At 37.1% G+C, this 21,222-nt stretch overlaps 2 protein-coding genes across 3 annotated transcripts in view; one reads left to right on the forward strand and one right to left on the reverse strand.

Moving 5' to 3' along the window:
* Positions 1-6,793, forward strand: part of SAMD3 (sterile alpha motif domain containing 3) — a 61,643-nt gene extending 54,850 nt beyond the window's left edge. The window contains exons 7-10 of the mRNA XM_036768990.1: positions 470-670; positions 4,953-5,124; positions 5,394-5,476; positions 6,533-6,793. Coding sequence (XP_036624885.1) covers positions 470-670; positions 4,953-5,124; positions 5,394-5,476; positions 6,533-6,793 — 717 coding nt within the window. The remainder of the gene's footprint in view (positions 1-469; positions 671-4,952; positions 5,125-5,393; positions 5,477-6,532) is intronic.
* Positions 6,794-11,902: 5,109 nt separating this feature from the next.
* The window catches only part of L3MBTL3 (L3MBTL histone methyl-lysine binding protein 3), a 154,029-nt gene continuing 144,709 nt past the window's right edge, over positions 11,903-21,222 (reverse strand). For both annotated transcript variants that reach the window (XM_036768842.1, XM_036768843.1), the window contains exons 22-24: positions 20,850-21,019; positions 20,547-20,609; positions 11,903-12,800 (exon numbers count right to left, since the gene is read on the reverse strand). In XM_036768842.1, the coding sequence (XP_036624737.1) occupies positions 12,657-12,800; positions 20,547-20,609; positions 20,850-21,019 (377 nt within the window). In that variant the 3' untranslated portion in view covers positions 11,903-12,656. The remainder of the gene's footprint in view (positions 12,801-20,546; positions 20,610-20,849; positions 21,020-21,222) is intronic.

Below are 21,222 nucleotides of genomic sequence, written 5' to 3' on the forward strand. Positions count from 1 at the left end.
TGACATTATAAATATAGAATGTATATAATATAAAGTTGATCCTAGCTACTCGTGGGAATTATTTTGAAAGAGAAAAATCATTGTTAAGTATTTCCTTCTCTTTTCTCTTCTCGCCTCTGTTTCTTTTGTCATCTCATTTTATCCTAATAGTTAAATGAAGAAGGAAAAAATTATGGGCTTTGGGAATATCTGGTTTTACTGCTAGTGAAGTGGTTTGGGAGAGGCAATAACTCTTTGTGCTTGTACAGTACAGATTAGCACAGTCATGGGGCCTAATTAGCCAGGTTGTTTGCAGTCTAATAGATTCTGTTTATTAGCACCCTACCTTAAAAGCCAAAGTAAAACTGTTAATAGTAATGCTTAAATAATTATTGCATTATTAAGTGTATGCAGGAACAGATTGTAAATGCCATTTTTTAAAGTCTCAAACTGCCTTTGGAAACTCAGATGATTTGTAAATATTTTGCAGGAAGAAGATGTTTATTTAGATTCTGAGGTAGATGAACATATTAACTGGTTCCATCAAGAATATGTCAAAGCCGAAAAGAACTGGGGAGAAATTGACAACAGGATGAGCCAGACTTTGGAAATTCGAAGAAAGATGATTAACAACAAGACACCTTTGAAGGAAATTCTCAAAATGTTTCCTTTCTTGAAGTGTCCTTATCAGGTACATTTTCTCTCTCATAATATTTTTTTATTATATTCTCAATAATGCTGCCTCTCCCCTACTCCTGGACCCTTCCTGTAGCCCCTAGATTGCTGTACAAAAACAGTGGTGTGATGTCTGATTTACAAAACAGGTCATTCATTTGTACTATTTCAGAGGTCATGCTTTAGCATGGTCTGCAATAGGATAGTACCTTCGAAAGCCCACTGCTGATCATCTAAAGCCATGATAGGGAAGCTGTGGTCTGTCTGAAGTCCACGTTTTACTGCCTGCTCAATTTCATGGCTGATTCCCATGCCTGTAATTGGGGAGGTTGACAGATACTTTATCTTAGAAACTCAAGAAGTAGAAGAGGTCTCAGAAGCCATCTACACCACCTCCTACCTAAATCATGAATCCTTTAAACAACATCCCAAACAAATGGTCACCAAACCTTCATTTCAAGACCTCTAGTGATGAGTTCACCATGCTCCAAGGCAGCTCTAATAGCTGCCAAAATCTCCCTATAAATTACCCCTTATTCTTAGTACTGCTTTTTGGACCAAACAGAACAAGCCCAATTACTTCTTCTATGCGACAACCCTTCCAATATGTTTCTCTCTGACCTGTTCTCATATGAGGATTTGAATCTCCTCTTCATCTCAGTTAGGTTCCTCTGGATATGCTTCAACTTTGTCAGTGGCCCCTTCTAAGCTGTGGTGCCCAGAACTGAACTAAAACATGGTCTGACTAGGATAGAGAAAGTGAGACCACTCATTCTGGACACTGTACTTTAGCTAGTTGAAGCCCAAGATCGAATGAACTATTTCCACTGCCCCATTGATCTTGCAATACAGTCAACCCCCTAGATCTTGTTCAGATTAACAATGCTCTAGTTTCTCCTCCAATGCCTCATTCTCCTCATTTATGATTTGGTGAGATGGTTCTATTATACTTACCCTAAACATTTTTTAAAAAAATTAGTGGTCTCAGAGTATTCCAGGGTAATGAATACCATAGATTTCTGTTATAGATCTCTATGATGAGTGAATATAAATTAAAAATTCCAAGCATATATCAAATAATCTTCCCAATGAATTTGCTGATACATCCTTTAAATGTGTTATTTTCACTTTCTTAATGTCATTTTAATAAGAGATATTAAAAGAAATTTTTAGTGTTGTGATGATAATCTAATAATAAATTTGAGCGACAAAATTGTTAAGTAGCAGTAGGTGAAACCTCCCAAATTTCCAGTGGGTAGATTGGCATTATTTTCTGAAAATATTTTAAGACATGACTTACATGGAAATGTTTTACATGACTGCACATGTATAACATATGTCAAATTTGTTGCCTTCTCAATGAGGGGATGGAGGGTAGGAAAGGAGGGGAGAGAAATTGGAACTCAAACTTTGAAAAAAGAATGTTATAATTGTTTTTACATGGAATTGGAGAAAAAGAAAATATTAAATATGAAAAAAGTCTTGAGGCAAAGGTACATTATCTTTTTGTCTTGTTTTAATATGAACTTTATGATTGTTGCTGTTTTCCTCTAGATCTCTATTTTTTGTCAAAGTCTAGGCACCTTGAGCAATTGATTACTAAGGGAGTGCAGGAAAAAGTCTCTACATAGTCTTCTCTGTTGCATCTCTAAAGTAATCTTGCATGATTTTAACACATGTAAAGGAAAGATCTTAAAGGAGGAGAGCCTTAAAATTGTATTTTGTTCTACTGAGTCAATTTTCCATTTTATTAACAAACTAATAATTATACTATCCATCTTTAGATGTATATTACACTCTTCAGTCAGTTATGTGACTAAAGATGTGATATGCTATAGAATATTGGCTACAGAAGCTGACTTCCTTTCTTATGCTTTTTATCAATAATATATGCACATTTCTACAAAAATTTTATTGAGATAAGGAAATTGACTTGTAGTTTAGTTGTCTTTCAGGTCACTTTTTCACTAGTAATTCTATCCATGATGTTTTCCCTATCCTCAAGTATCTCCCTATCTCTCAGTTATCTTGAGAAGCAGCTGATCCTCTCCCCTCCACCTCCCATCCACTTTCACCATATGGGTTTCCTCTGGTCCAGATGTTCTTTTCATCTTTGTACTCATTAGTGCCATTTCTACTTCTTCATTTAGCACATTGGGGCCTAAGACTTTAAAGTTCAAATATAATGGTTCTACTGTCCTTAAATGAAGACAATAGGCTGTTAGAGAAATTCTGGCAGACATTTCATTTTTATTTGCTGCTTGTTGTCTGACTTCCAGTTCCTGCTTTCATTTTTTTCATATCTGGACCAGAATTACAAGATCAAGTGAGCTTGTGCCCTTCTGCTCAGACAGCTAGTGTCTGAAGCCACATTTGAACTTGACCAGCACTCTATCCACTGAGCCACCTAGTTGTCAATAGGTAGAAACCTAACAGTTTGATCTTGACGGTGAGGATTTATCCATCTAGAGATGGGTAGGAGAAATTACATTTGCAGGACTACTCACTATGGTGGCAGGCAAGCCTATATGTGGGTTTAAGTTCTGGACTCACAAAGAATAGGTCAGATCATAGGAATTAAGCAAAAGATCCCTTTCTTTTTGGCTTGTTATGCTCCTATCCAGAGTTTACTCTGGGAAAGCCTCTGAATATAGTTCATATCTAATTTTCCACATATGTGGGTTAAAGGAAACCCACATCCTGTACAAGTTTTCAAAGTATAAAATGCAAATATAAGGTACAAGGCAGCCTTTTTTCTTCCCCAAAGAAAGTAGAGGAGATGCAAAGGACATAAACCTATGCAGAGACAATGCAGAAAATATGGAGTCATTGTTTTTGCTTTTTTTCTTGGGTCCCCATCCCCTGGCACAAGGTAAGTGCTTAATAAATGCTTGCTTACTAACAGTAGTCCATAAAAAATTAAAAAAAATCATTTCAATTCTCCTTCCTGTCAAATAGGACAGACTTTTTTTTCCTCCACAAGGTCCTAAAGTACACCAAATTCAGACAAGCATAATTCAGATTCCCCTTGAAGGGAACTGAACTTGGGGCTGCTAAATGGTCAGCACCTCGACATTTCAGTGAATCTCTTTTAAACCCCACAGAGATCTATAAATATACGTCCCACATTATGGTATTACCCTGAGAGTTTGAACTTTCCTTGAAGATAAACACACGTGGGAGCAGTCTCCTAGATAGGCAAGCCCTGTTCCTATTGAACCCATGCTATCCAAATAGTTCACTATATTAGTGGGTTGCAGAGTCCAAATCCCTTGCACCTCATATCATGCTCTTAATCCCTTGTCAATGCTCCCTCAGGCACTGAGAACCATATGTTCAATCTTCTTCTGGACCAGAGGTGTTCTGCTGACATTTCCATTAACTTGAGAAAAAGCTGATTCCCAGAACTCTTGAACTCAGGGTTACTTACAGTGTAAGGTTTGCACATCCCATGAAATTCCTCTTCTTTGACTACAAGGTTAGATTTCAGGATTGAATTAACCAGGAAACCCCAGGCCTCTAACTAGGAGGCTAAGGATCAGGAGCAACATTATTCAGAAACTCACCTCTTGGATTAAATAAGTGAAGAACTCTGTCCGTGTTCCTCTCCAGGAAATCTTAATACTCATCCACTTCCCCTGTTTGAGTTGAGCGCAGTCTCCAGGTGGCAGAAGTGGATTCAATATTCCCTAGGCTGCAAAAGCTCCTAACCTCAACAGGTTTCTGACATATGGGTTGGGAGAATAACTGGAAATTCTGCCATAAATTTGGCTACAATTGAAGGTAGGATTCAATATGAACATGTTGACAAACAAACTAGGTGCCCATCCAACCAGGATAATATCATGTTTGAGCAGAGATGATCCTTTCAGTAATTTATCCATTAAGACAATTTCATGTCATGTTCTGACATGTTCTGAAAAGCTAGCATATTCCTTGGCCCATTGCCCCTCTGAAGACAGTGAATCTTGGATCTAAAAAGGGGTTAACTTAACTAGCTTGACTCTCAGACAACATACAGTTTATCACCAGGTCCCCTGCTTGGTAAGATCTACCAGGGTTTGTGCCTTGAAGAGAAATCTTTTGAGAACTCTGCATATTATGAAGTTACAGAGGAAGACTTTAGTGGAAGCTTAAAACTACTAAGATTTCACATCAGTCACTGAAAATTAATAAGATTCTAAAAATCAGAATAAAGAAATATAAAAAAGATTCTAAAAATCAGCTCACTTCTCAGTTTTGTATATTACACTGGCTTTCCTTGTTATTAATATTATCTTGTCTTCCCCTTTTGTTAGCTGTTCAGAGAATTCCAGCTACTCACCAGAACTGACATTTATAAGAAAACACGACAGATTTTGGAGACTTATTCAGAAAACATACTGACCTCTTTTTCAGTGGCGGAAAATCCAATCACAGCTATGTTGCATGAGAGAATGAAGCAGTTTACAGATGAAGACATCCTGAAACGTTAGTAAAAACAGCCTGGGGGAGTATTAGTGGCAGAGAATGCAGTACCAGTCAGGTACAATTTAACCAATCAGGTTAAATGGATCATGATGCATTTCAATGAAGGAACTGAGTAGATGAAACTTTACCTAAAGAATTTTTGGCTCTTTGTCCTTCCCCTTGTGTCCCCCCCCAAAAAAAAGGCTCAAGGAAAATGAAACCCCAGAAGTTTGAATACAGAATGTCAATTTTGTTTTCATTTGGGTTACAAACATATTTGCTTTTGACAGATATGAAGATGACAGCCACATGTTTACTTCTACCAGATGTTTTTGGTGATGATCCCACCCTATTTGTTGTTATGAATGAAGAGGTATGCAAATGTGTCAGCAAACATCAGTTATGCTAAAATATTGGCATATTTTGAGGGTAATGTTTATTCTTTATTGTCATTTGAAAGACAGAAAACTTCATTTCACTCCATTTTGCAAAATCAGTTTCTTTGATGGAAATTGGACATTCGGAAGGAGAGGGTCTTAGATTTTGGTCTCAGCTGAAGCCTTGCTTAGGTCATTGTTACAATAGAGTCAAAGGCTCTTCAGTTTAGAGTTGGAAGAAACCTCAGAGGCCATGGAATTCAACTCTCTTATTTTATAGATGAGGAATAGAAAGATTGAGTGACTTGCCTCTGGTTATGCAGCTAGTGTTTGGGGTGGGACTTGAACCCAGGTCTAACTCAAAATGCAATGCCATATCCACTACACAATACTGCCTCTTTTTGTATGATGCATGATTCTTAAAGATATTATTTGTCTATTAAAGTACTCTTCCCTTCTCTAACTAAAGATCTGTGTGAGGCTGGATTTTCTTCATATATTTCAACCAAAATAACATATTGCAGGAGATTTAATGCAGAAGCAAATAAGAGAATCCAGCTGTCTCCTAAGTCCAACATTAAAGACATTTGGAAAAAAAAAGTAAAACAAAGCCACTCTTATAGTATTTTTGTTTTTAGAAAGTAGTTTTTTTCATAAAGATTATATTTGTGTTAATATATAGCAAACCCACTATGTACATGTTATATATGTGTTAATTTTTAATGAGTTAATATTTTAAAATTTTACTGGTTTTAAATTCTAAGATGGATAATAGATAGATATAACCCACATAAACTAAAGCTCTTTGGGGTCCTCAATAATTTTTAAGAGCTTAAAAATTGATTTAAGGGTTCTGGAAGCCAAAAAGCTTGAGAATCATTGCTTTAAAGTGAGACAAGTAATTAAAACCACCTGTCATTCCAGGGGATTTATTTAATGCCAAATTCAATAATTCTGAACTTGTTTCCTATAATAATCCAATTTAGATTGCAATATGGCTTACTACTTTCACACATTGATATGTAATAATTACTTAATTTTTTTTATTCCAGGTGCAAGTGTCGACACCAGTCTTAAAAGTTAGAAACCCTTTCAACATCAATGCTTGTGAATTTACTCTGTATCTTGAAAAAGAAAAACTGGCCCAAGTGGATGACTGCACTATGGCCCTGGCTGTTCTCATAGCTGCCTTTCATGTGTTTGGTGTGCAATACCCAAGAAGGTTGTATCACACACTGAACTTTTTAGACACACTGATCTTTGATATGAGCAGTCCACATTTTCCTTCTATTAGAGAAATGGGAAATAATTAAGAACTTCAACAGCCACTCATTTAATAACCCCCAAATACTATTTTAGGAATGCGTGTGAAACTTTATTTTTAAAGGAGATCGATTTGCTCTGCAGGGGGCAGATACTAGAGAATTGTTGACTATGTATATTTATATTAGAGAAGTGTTGGTGGTATCTGAGTTTGGTGCCTCATTCATTTTTTTTCTTAGAACTTAAAAGATTAATTTTTTATGACATTCTATACTTCAATAATGGCTCTGAGATCTCATTGATATGGGTCCAGACTACAAGCCACCTAATGCCTTCTCATTCTGTGCAGTTCTTGTCTGTATCTTTCCACAGGGAATTGACACATGGTGCTGGAGATCTTCCTTTAGGCTTTCCTTTTAGTGTATATTACACTTAGACTGTCCCATTTTATCACTCTCTCTTGCTACATGACAAGCTCACATGACACAAGTGGAAAGGGAGCTGAATTTGGAGGTAGAGGACCTGGGTTTGAATCCTGGTTTTTCCATTTATTATCTGTGTGACCTTGGAGAGTACTTAACTTGTCTGGGCCTCATTTTCCTCATCTCAAAGAAATACTTATTATATTCAGGCTGAATTTTAACCAAGCCTATTGCTACAAGTTAGAATTATAAAAGGAAGCTCCAATTGAACAGTGATCTCACTAAGGTGGGTTTTCTATCCAAAGATGCAGATCACCACCCTACACCTCTCAGCCCATGTGCCTGATCATGCTTTACCACCTTTGCTTGTTCATGCCTTCTTTTAGGTTCACTAGAGGGTTCATGCAATGGTCCTTCTCTAAGTTCTTATAATATCGTAAGGATATCCATAGAGAATGTAGACTACCTAAACGTTATATCCCTCACCACGTGACCATTGATAGGAGCAGGGACTGTTTCTGATATTTCATCGATATCAGGAGCGCCTAGGGTCTCCACTAATGCCAGTCAGCACCTCCTTTGTAACTTATAGTCTTAGAGTTGCCTAAAGCCCTGAGAAGTTAAATGTTCAGATTCACAAAGTCAGTATGTGTAAAAGATGGGACTTAAAAGTCTTCCTGGTTCCAAGGCTAGCTCTATCTTCTCTGACTGACCCAGTCTTCTCCAAGGAAAATATTTCTACTTTAAATATCTTCTGTGTCAAGGTTTGCTCTTCTGTCTCTTCCTTTACTCTGCCTATGTTGCCAGGTGAACTTATTTCACTGTTCTTACCCTGGAATTTGATTACTGTTTTAAGAAGAAACACATATGAGATCCTTGCCTGAGGTGCCACTGTTGGCAAGATTATCACAGTGTCTTGTATAAGCTCTATGTCTCTGTTATATATATCACATCCCCATTACTAGATTGTAAGCTCCCCAAGGGCAAGCTCTATGTTGTTTCATCTTAGTATCTCTGGGCTTTGCAGGTATTACGCGCTTAATAAATGTTTGTTGAACTGAGTTGTATTGAGGTCTCCTGGTTGGTACGTCTGTCACTCACATGATTTACTTGGATTCTGAACTGTTTCCTGGAAGTGTGACTCCTCTGCCATATGCTACTTTTTGGTCCTTGTGGAATTGATAGTTCCTGTTTATCTGCCTGTTTCCTGACCCAGTATCCTATCACTCTACTGGACTTTTGATATTGATGTATGTCCTTAATTCTGTTCTGCCTGACTGGTTTCAAACCACTCTCCTGTCCTGATATACCTTAGCTATGTGCCCCCTACCTTACAGACTTTCTCATTTCTTTCCCAATCCCACTTCCACATTGGCCACCAGTTTGATTTTTTTTCCTAGGCCTAGCCCCCATCCCCTGCCCCAACCTCATCTGCTCTTCCCATACCCACAACCTGATGTTGTCCATAGTCCTAATGCATTTGTTTGGAATCAATCCTTTCCCCTCCTCCATCTTGTTACTTCTTATAAGAAATTCTGAGATTATACTTCTTGGGGGGGGGTGGTGGGTGGAAGGTTATATATATCAGGACTATTTTTACTGTTTTCAAAGATGATATTTCACCAAGGAAAACCATTTCTGAAGTTCGCTCTTTATTACAAGAAGGGCATTGTTAGTTACTATTTTGTAAATAACAAGAGGATACAAAACTGTCTTGAAATCTGTTTTATACATTTGAATGGCATTTCCTAGAAAACAGATCCCCTTTGGTAGTCTGGTTAGACCCATATGCTCTTTCTTAAAAATTGTTCTTAAATGCATAAAATAAAATATATAGGATACAAAGGAAACCAATTACATTGAAATAATTATCAAAATATTAAAACAAGTTCACAGTCCCTTTAGTTACGAACCCTTGGATTAGACTTTACCTACTAATTTAAAAAAAAATTCTGAGGTTGAAAAGATGAAGTAAGATGTATGAAATTTGGGGGAAATAATAGCTATTCAGGGCTTCTTTCATTGGAAAGTAGTGACAAATCTTGTGTCATTAGGATTGCTTTTAAATTCCAGGGACCCTGAGTTTTCAAATGCTACACCGGCAGAGCACAAGCCTGGTCAGTGTTGGACCATTCTGTCTGGAGGGGCTTAATTACTAGGTTGACGAGTCAACTCCCACTAGGGGTTAATGAATTATTCAGCCACACTAACTCAAAAAAAAATCTACCAAGTCAAAGGAAAGCTGTAGTCTATAACAGTGTTGGGAGAGCCCACGGTAACAAAGATCACAGATCCTTGTAACAGAAGTAGAGAATTGCTTTGAGCAATTAAGAGAATCATCCATTCTTGCTAAAAAAAAAGTCTTTGCCTAATAATTAAATCATGAGATTTTTCAGATGAAAGTATTAGTCACTGATTCTTGTTGAGAAGATAAATCTACTACAAATCACTCCTTAATTCAAGGGTTCTTAACCTTTCTTGTGTCAAAGCCGCTTTTAGCAGGCTGGTGAATCTTACAGGTCTTCTCAGAATGATGTTTTTAAATGTATAAAATAAAATGCACAGGTTCACAATGAAAATGGATTTATTGAAATGAAGATGCAATCTTTTTTACCATCCAGGATCACTGACCCTCTAGAATCTATTCATGGGCCACCACCGCACACCCCATCCTATCCCCTCTCCCAACTTAAGAGCTCCTATATTATTTGGTTATTCCAGGACAGAATATGTAAGTAATCTGCAACATATTATCGTGATAGGCTACCCTTTGCTCCTGACTAATTTACTTTTTTATTGTCCCTCCATGACAATATCTTCTCTTTCTTTTGTTTCACTCTCATCGGGACTCTACTATTCCAGATTTTATAGGTCCCCAGATCTATATAACCAGTAATTTGAATATACAAATCCTGAACATATTAAAAAAACAAACCAAAAAACTCACTGATATCTGCAGTGAAATGAATGGGGTGTTGCAAAACTCTTTCCACTGACCCCGTTTTATCTTTCCCATCAAAGACATTCCCGTATCTTAATCCTCTTCCCCCAGTTTACCTGATGAACCAGTATGAAGCCTTCCAGAGCAGGGGATTCTTCATGTTTGAGGCAAGGGCTCTAGAGAGCCCTTCATTCTTTTGAGCTGAGGCCTCATTTCCCTATCCAAAGAGATGAAGGTGGCAACAGAGAGATGAGAGAAGCTGCAGTATATAACAACTGAAGGCTACAGGAAAGGTATGAGTTTGACTCATCTGGCTTCTTTCTGGTGTTTGGTGCTTCCTGGTAACGTTTCCTCTCTGAAAAACTGCGTTAAGATGGATCCTGTAGGAGGCGAAGCTTCTCTGTTTCCTCTCCCCCTGCTCCTCTTTCTTGAGATGTCCCAAATCCTGTAGTACTGCTAAGGAGATATATGGACTTAAATTGCATGTGTTACCTCGATAAGCGAGATGAGACACAAAACACTGGTTAGAATAAACGAAACTTTGGAATAAGAAGATGTTTCTGAAATGTCTTTAAGACAGAGAGAAAGGCCTCAAGGTGAATAAATTTCACTGCCTGTGATTAGAATAGAACGGCACATCAGTAAGGATAGGCAGCATGGGAGACAACTGGGAATAGTTCTAGATTTGTGACCCAGCCATCCATCTTCCATCTCCACAGCATGTTCCTCCTCTTCTGCTGTGACAACCTCTCTTAAAAAGCATACAAATGTGAAAAGGCGTCTCCAATTCAGATTTTATTTCATGTCAGAAGATATAACAAGTGTAATTTGAATGTACAAATTCTGAACAAAATGTTTTAAAAAAAAGCCATTAATGCAAATTCATGCAAGGAAATGAATGGGGGTACTGCAGGCTATTTCACTGACCCTGTTTTACCTTGAATTATGGCAGATGAAAAGGGCTGCTAAGAGACCCCCTCAGAAGTCTTCAAAGGAAGTACTATATTAGCAGAGCTGGAGATATCAAAGAAAATTTTACACAGAAGATATGAGACCAACTAAGGAGAGAGGTAGAAGTTCCCCAGAGTTAAGACAGCATGCTACAAAGCTACTTTATATCTCAAACAAAAATGTACTTTGAACAATTTTTCATTCCAAGGAATTAGAAACTACAGTGGAAAGCTGATGAAGCTGTTCATCCCCTTCCTGCGAAGTGCATTCTCATAAAATAAAACATTACGCCAGCTCTCAGTTTATAGGTAGTTGAGTATTCTCACTTAAAGTGCATCTGTTCTGTACCATTATATATGGAGTGCAATGTCTTAACACCTGGCAAAGAATTTTGTAGAAAAAACAGTCCTTCCAAAAAGAAGGGCATTTTATACATGTACCCAAATAACTGCTTTGGAAATTCATCTTCTTGATTCCTGAATATGTCCAATAGATGACTCCATCAGTATTTCTCCCATATACTTTCCCTTTCTAGCAAAATCTGTTACTACTCCCTCTCTCTCTGTCTCCTCAGCTGACCCTGAAGGAATCCTCTTGGTGTGGAGGACTGTTGAAAGAAGGGAGATATAGGTCTCTTTCAAAGGACAGTATAACCCTCCTAAGCACTAGGACTTTCATCTCCTTTAAGCACCACGGTTATACCAATGACTCAGAGAAGAGCTTAAGTCTCATGAAAAAATTAAAGATCCTTTTATAAACTGTCCCTATACTGGAACTTCATTTACTCTTTGATAACAGTTGACTCCTACAAACCCCTGGGGTACTAGAGTGGAGTATTAGACCGATGCCATTCAAATACATTAGGTAAAGTTTTATTTTTTTTCAATTTCAGTCTTTTATATACTGGTCTTTTGGTAAATACAGTAAAGACGCTGGTGAAAAAGCAATTTGCTTAACATTTCATAAGTCGTGCAAAAGTAAAAACACTGATTTACTTAAAAAATTAATTTTTACAACTGTTCAGCCCCAATGAATTATTACAAGCAAGTAGGCAATTTCATGACTTGCAAAGTTATATTCAGCATAAATGTTGCGATTCAAAATATGGCACAAAATTAACAATAGTTATAACAGTCCCAACTGACTAAACTTGTAGCCAGATTTTGGCTAACTGGGTTTAAAGTTCATTTTATTTTGATTGTATAAAAAGGTTTCTGCAAGTATTGAAAAAGAAACAGTGAAAGATAATTCAACGATGTTTACAAAATGCAGAAAGTTCATAATTCCCTCTCCCCCCCAATCTTACTATACCATAAATAATCAACAATGTTTTTTTTCTGAAGCCTCAAAAAGGTTTACAAAGGTAAATTTAGCTCAATGAATAGAACTAAAAGATGATATTTGTTACAGTACCTTAATAAAAACCCAAGCACTTCCATAATAATTCATGTATATTGTCTCTCAATGAATATAAATAATCTGGCAGCACTGATTTTCGACTTTGAAGAATTCTTACTTAACAGCTACAACAGTCCTTGTGCTTTGAATAAGACATGAGCTTTAAAGCAGAAAAGGGATGAAATGTGGCTTTCGCTGTCCTCAAAGTTCATTATGTGAGTTTTTCTCTGCAGCTTTGAACATCAGGATAGAGTTGAAGATTTTTAGAGCTGGTCCCAGCTTAATGCTCATAATTTTAACAATGTCTGTTTGAGTCATAAGCAGAAATGCTTCTCCATCAATTTGCTAAAAGAAAGTAAGAAAAAAATACCATCAACATAAAATAATCTAATACTGCCAGGCGGGAAATTTTAAGGAAGTCACAGAATCACAGCATTTTAGAGGTAAGAAAGACAAAGGGACATCTCAGTGACCTTCCCGTCCAACCTATGCCCAAAAAAGAATTCCACTACAGTATGCCTGATAATTAGTCACCTTTTCTTAAAGACTGCTATGAAGGGGAACCTACTACCTCCTGTGACAGCCTATTATACTTTAGCAAAGCTCTGCTAAATTTTTTTTTTCTTACATGGCATCAGAATTTGTCTCTTTGCAACCTCCAATCACTGCTTTTGACTGTTACTGCTGGGACCAAACTGAACAAGTTTCACCCTCCTTCCACGTGAGAGCCCTTCAAATAGTAGTTATCATGCTCCTTGGGTCCTTCTCCAGAATCTAAACATTCCCTGCTTCCAAACTTCCATCGGTCTTCCTCCAGAGCCAGGGTTCTCAACCTGGAACTTATCAATTTGTTGTTTTTTTTTTTATGGGGTGGGTGGGTCTGGTAACTGCATTTTAATAAACTGATTCCCTTTGTAATTCTATGTATTTTATTCATTTAACAATAGTATTCTGAGGAGGTTCACTGGTTTTGTCAAGTGATTTTGAAAGCAATCTACGAAGAGAAAAATGTTAAAGAACCCTTGCTAGAGTAACAACTCACTCCTGAAAAATAGACATTTTAGGTCCCAAACTAAATGCACAGGGTCCTATTTTGACATGAGAATAAGAAGCACTCAAAGTAAAGTCAAGAGGTCTAGATGCTTTGAGGATAATCCGAGTGAGAGACTGAGTCTATTGTCTGAAGAACAACCCAGCTACATATGTAAAAGGTCATCACCACTTAGGGATGATTTTTTTTTGCCATGGCAACCCATGAAAGAAAGAAAAATAAAGAAATCAAAGAGACGCTGCTATAGACTATTGTAATTTCCTACAGAAGTTTAAATTATACAAAGAAATTGCTGCCACAAAGAAGGACACAGAGCCCAGAACACATTTCAGTGAGAAAAAAAGTACTTTCCTTGCCAAGCAGAAAGAACTGTAGCAAAGGGCAACAAGGGTTTAAAATATAAACTTATTTGGAAAATTTTTACATAGGTATGTGATTGGAAGACTACAAGGGGTGCTGTGCCACAAAATAAGAAGTGTTGAGGTAAAAACGAGCCTGAAGAACACTTGCTGATCTGGAGTTATAAGACTTGGGTTTGAATTTTGGTTCTTCTGCTTACCACCTATTGGTAGCTAAGTGGTACAGTGGATGGAGGAGTTTTCCTGACTTGCAGTCAGGAAAACCTGAGTTCAAATCCAGCCTCATATTTACTGCTTGTATGATCCCAGATGAGTCACTTAACCTCTGTTTGCTTCAATTTCTTCAACTGTAAGATGAGGATAATAATAGCACCTACTTTCTGGGGTTCTTGTGAGGATCAAATGCTTAGCATCATGTCTGGCACATAGAAAGTACTTTAAAACATAATTTGGGACTTGTTCATTACCTAATTACTAAATTGTTAATTCAATAATATTTATTAAATTGTTACATAGGTACTTAATACATGCTTGTTTCTATCTGGAGCCTTAGTTTCCTCAATTGTAAAATGATGGGGCTGGATGATTTCTAAGGTCCCTCCCATCTCTAATCCCTATGAAATCACCAATTTCAGATTTCTGAAAACAAAATATGTTTCTTCACTGACTCATGACATAAGAGTAACACAGGTATATTCCACCTCATGTCACTGATTCTCAAAAATGTGTCAGGAAAAACGACGTTACAAGGAGAAAGTTACAGAGTTAGATCACCTAATTAGCATCCCTGGATGATGCTATGGCTTAGGAGTTGAAACATTACAGTGAAATTTAGTTATAATGTATCACTAACGTTACTGAAAAATGAAGTAATGTTATTTTGGGCATACCGTAATTGAAAAGCAGCAAAACATTCCATACTCTTTGGAAAGAAGTGAATTCCAGGCAACCTTTATTTAGTGCTTCTCAAAAACAGGGATGGCAGCACTGGCTCTGGAACCAGAGTATGACCTAGGTTCAAATTTCACTTCTACCCATGAGACATTGGGCAAATCATTTAACCTCCCTGGTCCTAATGAGAACGCTGTACAAGATGGCCTTTGAGGTTCTTTCAAGCTCTAAATCTGTGAATGGATCTTGTTGTCATGCATCATTTTATGTTTATCTTACATAGCTTGAAGCAACAAATCTGTGCATGGGCTGTGTTTGGGAAGGCCACTTATATAATTGCTAATAAGAAAGCATGCTGTCATCACACCCTAAAAGGGCTGATGGTCTTTTAGGGTTAAACAGGCTTAGGAAATGAACTGATCTTAATTAAGGAAGATATTTGCTAGGTTTTTGTCTTTGAACATTTGATCAAATTATCTCATGAAATATCAGTCAGAAATGAAGTTAACACATTAACTAAACCAGAGCCACAGTTCTCAGCATAGATGCTCTGATAGAATTCCACAATACCATTAAAGAGACTGTCAATGAGTATATAGGAATAAGCCTAAGAAATAAATGACAATGACCATTTGGGGTCCCTATCCCCTTGCAGTTAACTGCCAACAAGGTAATTCGTACCTACTGAGGTGAAAGTCCTGGAGAGACTTAGGATGGAAAATTATAAAAAGCTGCCTTTCAGGGAAGGAAAGGCATTGAGAGGGTGAAGACTAAAAGTGACGGCAGGATGGCAAATATTTTCAGCAGGCTGCTACTTAGAAGCATATACTGGAAGAACAAAAATAAAATATGATGATCATGTACAGCTATGCACATTGAATGCAGATTTTAAAAAATTCAAAATTAAAAAGTATGTTTGAGAGCACCAAAGCAGGGCTCTAGTCTCATTTCTGTCACTAGCCAGCTGCACCTGACCTCTCTGGGATTTGGTTCCTTATCTATAAAATAAAAGGGTTAGACCATCTAGAGCAATTCTAAGATCCCTTTCATTGATAAGATTCCATGAGAGATTTACTGTAAGATTTAATTTTTGTTTTCATTTTAATGCAGTTATGGTTTATATTGCCACAACCTACTGAAAACATTAAATTTGACTAATGTTTCTTTGTCTTGAAATTCTCTTTGTAAAATTGTTGATGTAGAATAAAAAGGAGGTAAGAGCCTTTTGAGAATTGGATTAAAAAAAACCTGAAAATTGCTTTTTCCCTTTTATTGTATGACCATTTTCCCTCTAGTAAAGGTTCTACATTTGCAACTCTGAAGGGATATATTTATGGGTTTGAGTGACCCCTGGTGAAATTCTGAATTCATAAATTCAGAGACTGTTCAGCAATCTCCTTCTCAATAATAACACTGCTACCACAAAGCCTAAGTCTTCTAGTGAGAGGTGGGTTGCTCCCTTGGATAGGGCCCTAAGTTCTTTTAGGACCACTCAGGTCCCACTGAGTGATAATTTACTGAATTATAAGGCTGGAAGAAACCACAGTGTCAGCTAATAACCTTTCTACTGCACTGGAAGTGGTTGTACACAAACAATTTCAGAGGGATAGATGACTTATTTTCCTCTTTTTAATCTTCAGGAGGTGCTTTCCTAGCCTCCACTGATAACATTCCAATTTCATATCTTCTGGAAACAAAATTCACATAGTAGCTATTTACCCTTAAAAACTACTAACTTTTCCTCGCAAGACTGACTTACAAAGTATTTTCTAGGTTTTGCTAATGCTTTCCTCCTGAATTTAGGGCTTTGAATTGAACACATTATTCTTATATTGTTCATAGGAAATGTTTAATAAATGTTTGTCAAATTAAATTGAAATAAATTTGTACTCACCTAAGTGTTGGAATAGAAAAATGAATAAGAACCTGAGAAGCTCACAATATACTAAAGAGATAAGACACGTATACAAATAACTATAATATAAATTAGGTTATAATTGATCAACAGAAGAGACAAAGCAGAATCCTAGGGATTACAGTAGAATGGCTTGAGATATAAGAAGGGAATGATCACTTTTAGGTGTGTGTAGTGGAGTTGTTGGGGAGCTAACAGGGAAGGTGGAATGAAGGAGATCAGAGAAAGCTTAATGGGGAAGGTAAAAACTGACTTGAACCTTATAGCAAAAGAATGATTTTAAAAGGCAGAGAACTGTGAGTAGTCTGCTTGTAGGGATAGGAAACGGTGTGTGCAAATACAGACATGAAAGGTCATGATGAGTCCCAGAAAGAGAGAAAGTTGAGTCTCGCAAGAGTTCATGATGACAGTGTAAAATGTCTGGAAAGGTAGTACAGTCACCATTTTGTGGAGGGCCTTTAATATCAGACTACGGAATTTGTATTTTGTTAAATAGAAGAGAGAACCTAATGAAGGTTTTTGAATAGGGAAGTAGTATGATCAGAGATATACACTGAAAAGAATATCTGGCATTATTATCAAAGATAGACCAGAAAAGAAAGAAACTGGAAACAGGGCGGCTAAGTCATTGAAATGGTACTGGAAGGAAGGCACACAAATGAGATATTTTGGGGGAAGAACCAAAAGGACTTGTCATTGCTCGGCTGTGGGATTTGGTGAGGAACAAGTTAAGAATGACTCCAAGGTCTTAAGTCAGAGTGATATAAATAATGGTAGTGACATGAAGAGAAAGAATAACATTAGAATGTTTTATGGCATGTTTATTTATTTCGTTAACTATTTCCCAATGACATTTTAACCTGGTCCAGGTCCCACTATGGAATATTATGGGCCCCACCTCCAATGTGTTTGATATTTTTGGTCTATAGCATCAAATGCTGAAGAAAAGTCAAGGAGAATGAAAATGGAGAAGAGATTATTGAATGTAGCAATGAGGAAAACTGGTGACTTTGGGAGAGTTTTAGGGCAACACAGGAGCAGAAACCAAATTGTGAGGGTTTAAGGAATGAATAAATAGTGAAGGAGAAATAGTAAATGAAGACTGCTATTCCTAGAGCTTTGGCATGAATGGAAGTAGAAAGATATAATGACAGGTTGCAGAGATAGTAGAGTAAATAAAAACATTTTGTGTGTGTGAACAGCCTTAGTAAGTTTCTTGTCATCGAAACTCTAGAATCATAGAATTAGCCCTGAAAAAGAACCTTAGAGACCATTGAGTTCACTTTATTTTACAAATAAAGTAACTGAGGCACAGAGAGGTTTTACATGTCTTTCCCAGGGTCACACAACTAGTAAATATCAGAAGAAGGATTCAAACTCATTTCAACCTAAGACAAGTCCAACACTTTATCCACTATACCATCCGCCTGCCTAAGGGAAGAACAAAGAGAGTTAGAGAGGGAATATGCAAGAGAAGAAAGGGAGGAGGGAGAATACAATCCAAGAGATGGGTTGGGTCAAGTGTAAGGGTGGAAGAATTTGCTTTGACAAAGCAGGGAGCCACTTCCTCTACTGGGACTGGATAGGAGGAGAAAATATACACTGGATAGCCTAAATTTTCAGGAAAGGAGAAGGTGGTCTGCTGAGAATAAAGACTTAAAAAGAATAGAAAATGCAGAGAACATTCTACAAAACCAAGAAGAAGTAAGTGAACAGACTGCCAAATGGTAGTGAGAACACAGGTTAAAAGAGAGCAGTGGTGAGAAAGTATAGGTTTGTTAGATGCAGCAGAATAATACGTAAAATGTACACAAGTTACAAACTGATTTGGGAGCGGCCATTAATATGTTAGATGTTTCTTCCTTTTACAAAGCAATTCAGCCAAGAGTTCTTTTAAAGAGAGGCTACTTTAGTGTATCTAATGGTTTGTCTTAGAGATCATTTATCTATGTGACCAAGTCCAGAATGTGGAATATAAATAAATTTGAAGCTTAAAGTGTTAGGAGCCATTTGCCATGACATAAGCAGTGGAATGTAAAGATAAACGCATTCCTGAAATTAAAATATAACTCAGTAAGGAATTGTTTCAAATCTCTCTCTGTCTCTCTCTCTCTCTCTCTCTCTCTCTCTCTCTCTCTCTCTCTCTCTCTCACACACACACACACACAAATATATTTAGTACATAAAATGACAAATATACTGTCTAAGAATCCTTAGCAGAACTATCCTCATTATCAATTCCCATTACAATGGGTTGGATTATGTGTGTATTCTTGCCCATGACTGAAGAAATTGAGCTGGGAAAGTCCTTCAAGGATTATCTTGTCAATTTCCTAGCCTTTATTTAAGACCTGATCTGTTTTTGTGGGTAATTAACTATTTTATTCTAAAAGGACAACAATCTAGTAACTTGCTCTTAAAGGTCTGAAGTGAAATTCAGGCTTTAGCTTCCTCTGTCAATCTATTTCATTGTTTAGCCAAAATCCCTCATGCTTCAATCTAATAATATTTCCCTTAATGGAGATGGGGAACAACTCTGTTTATTATTGTAGTCTTCAATAAACTTACAAAGCATTATGGAATCATTCTTCACAGAGATGAATTCAATGTGTGCCTATGCAAGTTTTTTTTGGACAAGACCTGTGATTTTATTGGCATAGGGAAATCCCAGTGAGAGAACTCCTTCAGTAGAGTAGGTGGGAACCAGCTCAGAAACTTATATATTTAAAGAGCTGATGGGGGCACTGAGAGGTTGAATGACTTGCCCCAGCAAGTATGTGTCAGAAGCCGCATTTGAACCCAAGCCTTTCTAACTCCAAAGCTATTTCCCTTATCCTCTATGCCATGATGCCCTCCTGGTATGAGAGTAATGTATATAAAGCATCTTCCAAAAATTGTGGTGGTATCGCCTGTTACTAAGAAACGTAAGACTACTTCTTAGAAGTCACCGAATTCTGAATAAATGTTATGACAGCGAATTTGATTTTAATAATTTTTTATATTATGAATAGAAAATGGAGTAAAATTTAAATATTTCTCAATAACTATTAGTTCTAAGAAAATTTATGAAAACTGGTTTTAGTTTCAAGGTATCAAATAGATTACCCTAGTATCACAATAACCTTAGATGTTTTCTAAAGTGGATGGAAGCAAATAGGATTACAATTATGAACCAACTAGACTTAGGTATGATTAAGATAATCTGAGTGAAAGGAAAGAATGATGAACCACAGTGTTCCAATCTATCTAAAAATACATTCATGGGTTGTTTTGCTCAAAGGTTGCCTCTTGCTCCTACTTTTACTTTTTTAGAAGGGATAGTTCACTGTGTAAGGAAGGCCTAGGAGCCAGGGAGGGAATATATTCAGAAAAAAAAAAAGATTAAGAAAACAAAAACCCTTCTCTTTCTCACTCTTTGTCTCTCTCTCTACACGCACGCGCGCGCGCACACACACACACACACATAAACACATAGAAAATATATACACACATATGCATATATAAAATTTTAAACCACACATATATGTAGATATATACATTTTTAAACACACACACAAACAAAACAATATAACAAACCCCTCAAACTTAAATTAGCTCTTACATTGTGCCATATACTATACAAATACATTCCATTAAGGTTTTTATCATGTGCCTATTACTACACTACAGAGCTAATATAATAGGATTTAACAATTTACACTAAGAAATTTATATAAGTTCATTAACTCCTACTCATTTAGGGAATTAAAATTAACTTAGCAATTTACAATCCTATTACCTAGATTACCATCCTCCTTTCTCCCCAACTACTTACCACAGCATTTCAGGATTCTAAATCCACTAAACCACCTGTTAGACTTGAGTAGAGTACTTACCTCATCCTTAAACACCTTGCCATGTTCTTCACACCCAGGTAAGCTCTGTATAAACTCTGACACCTGCTCAAAAAAAAGATCACATCAGAATTTCAACTTCACAACTAAGAATTTGAATGTTACTGGTCTAAAATACTTAATTTAATGGTTCTTGTTACCCATCCCCAGGCCTCATTATTCCCCACTAAGGAAAAGTGAAGTGTTCTTCTTAGAGGAAAAAAAAAATCACAGATCACTATTCCTTTCTCCTCCTTTCTCCCTTTTTTCCCTCCCCTCACAATCTGTAAAGAAAACCAAGGGCACCTCATCTGTGCTCCACTTGGAAACTTTACTGGCAGGAATTCCAGCCACAGTTGGAAGAAGTTTGCTTTGCTGTTCCCAACGCAGGGGCAGACAAGGAATTGGTGACTTAAAGGAGAGGAAGACAGCTGACCGGCGCTGAGCCTGCTGTGAACTTGGCTCTGCACCTATACCTGGCAGGTAAACAAACACAAGATAAATTACTCACTGAAATCAAGACAGACCCAGCAAGACATAAACAAGACAGACAGACAGACACACATACACACACACTCTCTCTGTCTCTCTGTCTCTCTGTCTCTCTCGCTCTCTCTCTCTCTCTCTCTCTCTCTCTCTCTCTCTCTCTCTCTCTCTCTCTCTCTCTCTCTCTTGCCCC

This window comes from Trichosurus vulpecula, chromosome 7, assembly GCF_011100635.1.
Source record: "Trichosurus vulpecula isolate mTriVul1 chromosome 7, mTriVul1.pri, whole genome shotgun sequence".
In the NCBI taxonomy this organism is placed as follows: Eukaryota; Metazoa; Chordata; class Mammalia; order Diprotodontia; family Phalangeridae; genus Trichosurus; species Trichosurus vulpecula.